At 42.3% G+C, this 7,470-nt stretch overlaps 1 protein-coding gene across 1 annotated transcript; it reads right to left on the bottom strand.

The window, feature by feature from the left end:
• Positions 1 to 1,751: 1,751 nt before the first annotated feature.
• Positions 1,752 to 6,466, bottom strand: reep5 (receptor accessory protein 5). The gene is made up of 5 exons (XM_017434003.2): positions 6,261 to 6,466; positions 5,964 to 6,057; positions 2,899 to 3,037; positions 2,346 to 2,514; positions 1,752 to 2,076 (listed from the first exon to the last, which is right to left on the bottom strand). Exons 1-5 carry the CDS (start codon positions 6,376 to 6,378, stop codon positions 2,027 to 2,029), a joined length of 570 nt encoding a protein of 189 aa, XP_017289492.1. The 5' UTR covers positions 6,379 to 6,466; the 3' UTR covers positions 1,752 to 2,026.
• Between the last annotated feature and the right edge of the window lie 1,004 nt (positions 6,467 to 7,470).

Below are 7,470 nucleotides of genomic sequence, written 5' to 3'. Positions count from 1 at the left end.
CCCCCCCCCCCCCTCACTCAGGGGCCGATTGAGGGATTTTCTGCAGCGGTTCAGCTTTTCGTTTACGCTCGTTTTTGCTGAAACCGAAGCTTTCTGAACCCAGGTCTCGGAGTGGAGATTTTCGTACCCAGTCATTTGCATTTCAAAGGAAGCCGTAAGGTGTGAAATCAGACGGCTGCAGTCAGTAGCTGTTCTGTACGAGCAGATCAACGACAGTAAAAAAACAGAGTTCTGTTTGTGCTGCTCCCGCTTTTCAGCATGTAGCAGCGACCCAACCTCTTCCTCGGACCAGCTGAACGTCTGTATTCACCTTTTTGGATGTAACTGTTTCCATGCTCCAGACTGCATACACATCTCGTTGAAAGCCTGCCATCAGTGTTGCCAGATATGTGATCATTTCTGTTTTTATAAGATAGTTTTAGGATCATGTCTCTCCCTTCTTTTCTGTGCACATGTTCGCCAACCTCCCCCCTCAGAGAAAGCTCACCTCACTCAGCACATAGGATCGTTTGGGTCAAAACAATCATTTTAAAGCGACAGTTCGTCATTTCTTATCTGGCAACCCTGCCTGACATGGAAACTACAGAAAAAACAAACGTTCTCAGAGATCGTTGTCGTGTGAACAGTTTTATGTTGTAACCTCACACTGTCTTTAATTATTTTAAAAATATTATTAATCTACACTAAGTACCTTATAACGACTAAATTAGAATGAAACTGATCGTTGGATATGCTAATAACTTTTGGAGTCAACCCAATTCAAGATGGCCGCCAACTGACCTTGGAACAAAAATGGCTAAAATTCTGCCAGTTTTACAGATATTGAGCTGAAATTTGACGAGGTAGTAGCTGAGAGTCATTTACAACACCTACTCTCTGGATGTCTCACAGGATTCTGCATGATGGTATTTTCAAGGTTTGACCAAAACGGCAACAACTTTGTGTTTTCTGGACATAGTTTGAATTTAGTCTGAAACTGTGACATGAAAGGCAGCGGGTGATATGCATTCCTAACACTGAACCAGATATGCTGTCATAATTGCATGCACAAAATAATTGTATTTTTTTTAATGTAAAGTCAAAATATCACACAGGCCTTATCCCTTATATGTTTTAAACATCCAAACTTGTGACTTGAAGCATATCTGCGGCGCTGCCAAGTGATTTGGTGCAGTTTTATGGTGGAGTTGTTTCACATGTGTTAAACATGGCTGTTAGGTGTCTCTAAGATAAACGCAACAAAATTTAAAGTTTATATGTACTTTAAGTTTACGTATCAGGACATAAAAATAATCTCATCTTTCCCATGTTCTTTGTAACTTAGCTTCAGCTCACTGAGGTTGGTGCTCTCCCTCAGGGTCCCTGTCGCAGCGTGCCAATCAGGTTAAGGTTCTGGACTCTGATTGGACCGTTCTAACACCTTCATTCTTTTCTTCTTCAGCCGTTCTGTTGTAGATCAGCTGCTGTGTTTGGGATCGTTGTTCTGTTGCGTCCTGACCCAGTTTGGTCCAAACCTCAGCTGTCGGACAGATTTTAGGCCACAGAGGAGTTCACGGTCCACTCCGTGACTTCAAGGTGCTCAAACCATCACCCTTCCACCACCGTGCTTCACAGTCGGTACGAGGTGTTTGCACTGATACGCTGTCTGGTTTTCACGGCGCTGTGTATTACCTGTGTTCATTCAAATGATGCACCTTTGAAGACACTTACACACACACACTAAGATGGAAGACTCAGTAACGGAAAACAAGCTCAGTTCATTTGGTTTTATTCGATTTACGAAGCGTACAGTAAAGGGGCCCTGCGTCCAATAATCTAAGCCCCTCCCCCTTGAAGAAGATGGTGGCGAACTGAAGCCGATCAATACGTAGAATGACTTTTCATGATGCATGTAATATATTGGCGACGAAGCTGACATAAGGCTTAAGTTAACACACGAAATGCAACGACATAAAATCAACATCCAAGGCGTTCTTTCTTCTGCGTCCCTCTCAAAATCGGAGACGACTTTGGGAAGGCCTCATTCTTAGGAGCTCTTCTTCTCCTCAAAGATGATGTTTGCTGTGGCTTTCTTAGCTGAAGACAGAAATATACACACAGTATTAGGTAGATGGCTGTAATAGTATTAGGACATAGCAGCTGTTAGCAAAACTCATGACTTTCTAAGAATGTTCTGACTATAAAAAACAGAACAGTGTCTCTGGATTCGAAAGATTTGTTTTTTTCTGGTAAAACAATGATTTGTTTGTATGACCAGAGCCTCTTTCTCACTAAAAGGAAAATTGAAAGCATGATGGACTGACGCTAATGTGTGAAAAGGGCAGCAAAAACCCCTCGGAGCGTACCTTCTTCTCTGAATTTGTCAGCAGCCTCCGATGCTTTATCCTTGATGTTCTTCACTGCGTCATCGATCTTGGCTTCGTTCTTGAGGAAAAGTGGTCGAATTACGCGGGTATAAATCTGGATCGAGCCATTGGACGGAGTCGGGGCCATGCACCACACCAGGAAGGCACACTGGGGGGGGGGGGGAGACAGAGGTTTTACCGCCAATCCTGAACGGGACGTGATCACAGTGAAGGTTCTCCGCGTGCACCTGTGGCCGTTCAGAATCCTTTTGCGTTAGGCAACCTGGAGGTTCGAAATGGACGAACCCCGCCTCTCCTGACAAGAGCTGGGTCAGGAGAGCTGTTAGTGTTTCGAAAGCTACATCTGTTCACTCGTCTCCTATGCTCTGGGCTTACATCAGCTGAATCTGATTACGGCCAAATTTCCAAGTTCCACCGATTTTCTTCCTCGAAATTCGAGACGCTTTAATAACATCCTGACTATATTTAGGCCCGGCCTCCATTTTCACCAAACGCCTACGTTATTCTCCAGTTGCCCTGCCAGCGGGATTACCTTTCCGATATAGTAGAAGGGGAACCAGGAGAGGAAGATGTCAGCAAAAAACTCCGCCACGCTGAAGAGCCCGTACACCACCCAGTAGGTCAGCCATTTTGTATCGTCATCCTTTGTGGCACTTTCAATGGCCTTAATCCTGAAAGGAAACAGAGAGGAACAACAAACAGTTAACTAATAAAGTCAAAATGTTCTTGTCTATCATGTACCCTATTTTCCACACTATAGGCCACACTGGATTATAAGACGCACTGTCAGTGAATGATCCATTTTCAAACTTTTGTCATATATAAAGCGCACCGGACCATAAGGCGTATCGTCATTTTTGTAACTCTGCACGAACCGTGAGCGCCGCGCTCCATTCAAAATGGACGATTTCGGTGCTATGGTGGAGCTGGTTCGCCTGTATCAGCATTTATTTGAAACCTCTATGAGAGATCACAAAGATAATCAAACGGTTCAAAACTCACGGAAGGATACTGCACCAACGTAAGCGTCAAGTATAAACGCCTCCAGGTCCACTCACCGTGTGCGGAGCCCTGCGTGACTCTAACTGAGCCTTAATGCTGCGAGCGGTGCGGCTTTGTAGTTCTCAAAGTCGTACTAAAACATCACGACTTCTTACATATATAAGGTCCTCAGGATTATAAGGCGCACTGTCGTTTTTTGAGAAAATTGAAGGCTTTTAAGTGCACATATTTTCCAATCTTACATAATCAGTGACAGAATCACATATACCCCTGCTCTCATTTGCATATTTTTCCATTTTTTGTTGTCAAAAAGCAAAAATAATAAATAAATAAAAGCCACAAAGCCGTGGCTGAACTGCGGCCCGCCTTGAGTGGCTGAGGCGGGCTGGGCTCACCGCCGGCCCCAGGAAGTGGATGGACAGACGTATCGTAGTTGGGAGTGCCATCTGGTTCGTGGCAGGCCACTAGACGAGGATCAGCTCGAACTCTGCCAACCCAGCAGACCCGATCCAGGAGGGTGCCTCAGATCTGCTCCAGTGGACGGAGTAGTGCCAGGTGGCGTTTGAGAGCATTAAGGAGCCTCTCTGAGGCGCTTCAGACTTTTGACTTTTTTTAAATGATGTTTTTAATCTCATAGACTCCATTTATTCTGTCCTGAGCACCCCTCAATCTACTCATCCCCACTTCTGCTGATATTATTTTGCTCTTAAATGCTCCATCTTCAAAATATACAATATCTCTTTTCATTCCTACGCAGATGATACTCAGATGTCCGTCTTTCGTTGAAGCAGTTTGTTGACAGTCTGACAGATATTTAGACTTCCTCAGTTTCAGTGAAGAGAAAACTGAAGTTATTTTTGGACCTGTGGTACCTGCAGCGCCTTATATAGATCCGGGTGGCCTGGAGCCCTTTCTTAAAAAACACACATTACAGGTTTTTTTTTTATTTTTACTTTGACATTAGTTGAGGGGTAAAGACTGTTTTTAACTGAGGCTTTTACTGTGGCTTGGGTGAAATAAATTTTCATCTTTTAATAATTTTAAAAATCTCAGCTGGATTACGGTAACGCTGCATGTCGCAGTCAGCCATGTTAGCCTTCTCTTGGCTGCAGCCGAAGGACGTCGTTCAGCACAAACAAACGTTTGTTTTCTCTGATTTTAAATCTTGTTGCTGACGGATGAGGCGCCTAAAGACTCCTGTGTGTCTGTCTGACCTCCAGGATCATTTTGTCATCACCCTGAGGTCAGTCCCTTCTACATATTATCTTCCATCTCATCTCAAAACCAGTTTGTATTTATTGACTTTTAATTCATTAGGAGAGTAGAAATGCATGTTTCAACCATTTTATCGCTCGTTTCATGCATTTACCAAATGTACTTGTTTTCTTTTGTCTTTTTTTAATCATCTTTTCAGGCCTTTTTTTGTCATTTCTTACTATTTCATTCACACTTATTTGTCTTGCTGCACAAGTGCAATGAGGACAGAAACAAAGTGTATAAAAAAAGCTGCAGCCCCATCGGCGCTGACAGAAGGGCAGAGCTGGAGTGAAGGAAAAGATATTATGCAAACCTGGCAAAAGAAAAAAAACTTGCTCATGGAAGTGAAAATATATTTTTTTTCTGTACTTTGTGCGACGACAGTAAAGCCATTCATTCGCTCATTTATTTGCATTAAAAGGAAAAGGCTGTTTACATGAGAGTCTCTCAGTATCAGAGGGCTGCTAAACATCCTGTTTGCTGGCGTCCGCCGGAGGCTCACTGCCTCAGCGCTGCAGGAGGAGGCTTTCTAAGGATAAACGCACACTTGTAGAAGGTCTGGGTCTGTTGCTCTGAGTGCTGACTCGGCTGCATTCAGTGAATTTAAGGCTTTCTGAACGACCCAATAAACTGTTAGCTCATGTTTTCAACTTCCTGTACTCAAAAATAAACCAAACCGATGTGATTCGTCAGCACGTTTTGTTTTTTTTTGCTCCTTTTTAACCAGCAAAGTGTTAAAAAAAAAAAAGTCTTGACAGTATCATTTCCTGTAGTAACAAACTCAATCTTTGGGGTGAAATAATAAGTTTAATGCTTGCTATTTAATTAAAAAACTAACTTAACTAACAATACTATTCCAACCACTGATGAAGCTCCTACGCGCTGAGCGTTCAGCAAGGCTAGTTCGCTGAACGTCTCGTGGTAAAACCTCTAAGAATGTGCAGAAATGGCGCCAATTATTGCAACCACTTCTCACATCGTTCAACAGAAATCCAGGAGGGGGAACATCCCAACTTTTTGTACCTTTAAACGCTGCAGCTTCTGTCATTTTTAACCCAGATGCTCGACATTAGTATCACCTGGACGTCCTTTTAAAGCTCCCTCAGTTGAAATCACTTGTTATAACCCCTAACGTGACGAGCTGCATATCAATACCTGAAAAGTTAAATAAAAAATGCTTATTATTATATTTGATTATCCTTTCCGTGAACTTCTAGTCTTCATATGGGAGGACCCAGAGAACCTGGAGGTCATGTGGTTGTAAAAGTCTTTATTTACACTTGTTTGTGTGGCTGCTAAGGCCAGCTGCTCCTGGCTGTGTCTTAATAACACACTTACGAAATGTATGCTGGGTACAGGAAGCCGATGAGGTTACACAGCAGGGACGCTCCGTAACCAATGACGAGATAAACTGCGATGAAACCTACGACACCTGGGACAAACAAAAACACTTTATCACCATTTATTAACAGACATTCAGTAGCTGCTACTAAATTAGACACATTATTAGCCTCATACAACCAGGTAATAGCTATTTTCTGGTCTTCACGTACACAGCTAGACTTCCTTCCTGAAGCGGTGATGAAGCTGTTTTTTTGTTTTAGCTCTTTTCGCTCCATCCCTGTCGGAACTCACCCGCAGCGATGTACGTCCTGCTCACTCCCGTTTTGGCCTCGACTTTACCGAGGACATCTGTCATGAGGTTCTTTTCGTGGAGGAACTTGTCAAATCTTTCCTTCAGGCCCTGCGCCATGGCTGCGTTTCCGTCCTTTTTGTCGATGCGGATGGATCACGGCGCACAACAGAGAGGCGACTGAGGCTGGCTGCCACACCCCTGTTAGACAACAAACCGCTGCGAGCTGGGTGACGTCACCGGAGGTCAAGTCAGCGCGGAGGGAGACGCACTTCCTGTCAGACGCTTCAAAATAAAAGCCCTTCCTCTAGATTCGTCTTCTTACGCTTTTTTGGGGGGATTTTGTTTGCGTTGTCTTTTTGCTACTTTTAGCAAGCCTTTTACTACAGTTTTATTACTTTTAGCTTAGAGCAAATCTTTTGCTAGATTTGGTTACTTTAGGCTTTTAGGCCGTGTTTTGCAACTTTTAGGTTTTACCATATATTCTTTGTTACTTTTATCCACCATTCTGTTATTTTTAGCTACCCTTTTTTGCCACTTTTTTTTGCTAACATTTTACTAATTTTAGCTTTTAACAAGCATTTTGCCACTTTTAGCTACAGTTTTACTACTTTCTAGGTTTTAGCTAATGTTTTGCTAAAAAAAAAACAAAAAACATTTACCTACTTTTAACTTTTAGGTAGCATTTTGCTAATTTTAGCCGAGATATTGTTACCTCTACCTATCATTCTGGTAATTTCAGCTGCCGTTTTTTGCCACTTTTACAGTTTTGCTAACATTTGTTTTTGTTTTACTTTCAGCTTTTGGGTAGTGTTTTTGCTACTTTTAGCTGGTGTTTTGCTGCTTTAGCTTTTAGCTAGCAATTTGATACTTGAAGTGTTTAACTAGCATTTTATTTTTCTTTAGCTAATATTTTGCTACTTTTAGCTTTCAGCTCAGTTTAAGCTTTTTCAACAAAATGATTAGCAGAAAATCCAATCTCTAGAACAGGGGTCTGCAGACTGCATGTGGCCTTTGAAGCTTTAACCAACAATAACTTGGAAAGGATCATTTATGTTTAGAGCTATTATTATCATTATTATATTATTAAAGTTTCACCAATTTCTCGGTCCAAGTTTATGCAAATATGTGAGTAAAATCTGACAAAATACTTATAATAATACAAGGAGGAAAACAGGTGGGTCTGTTTGTGCTCGTCGACTGTTAGCCTGT

This window comes from Kryptolebias marmoratus, linkage group LG14, assembly GCF_001649575.2.
Source record: "Kryptolebias marmoratus isolate JLee-2015 linkage group LG14, ASM164957v2, whole genome shotgun sequence".
NCBI classification, from domain to species: Eukaryota; Metazoa; Chordata; class Actinopteri; order Cyprinodontiformes; family Rivulidae; genus Kryptolebias; species Kryptolebias marmoratus.
This window is presented reverse-complemented; position numbering and strand designations above follow the sequence as displayed.

What these genes read in the sequence shown, in the direction of transcription:
- reep5 (XM_017434003.2), bottom strand. Translation starts at nt 6,378, where the DNA reads ATGGCGCAGGGCCTGAAGGAAAGATTTGACAAGTTCCTCCACGAAAAG. An exon ending in CAGGACGTACATCGCTGCGG is followed by an intron (nt 6,058 to 6,260) that starts GTGAGTTCCGAC and finishes TGTTTGTCCCAG; the next exon opens with GTGTCGTAGGTTTCATCGCA. An exon ending in CCTTCTACTATATCGGAAAG is followed by an intron (nt 2,515 to 2,898) that starts GTAATCCCGCTG and finishes CCCCCCCCCCAG; the next exon opens with TGTGCCTTCCTGGTGTGGTG.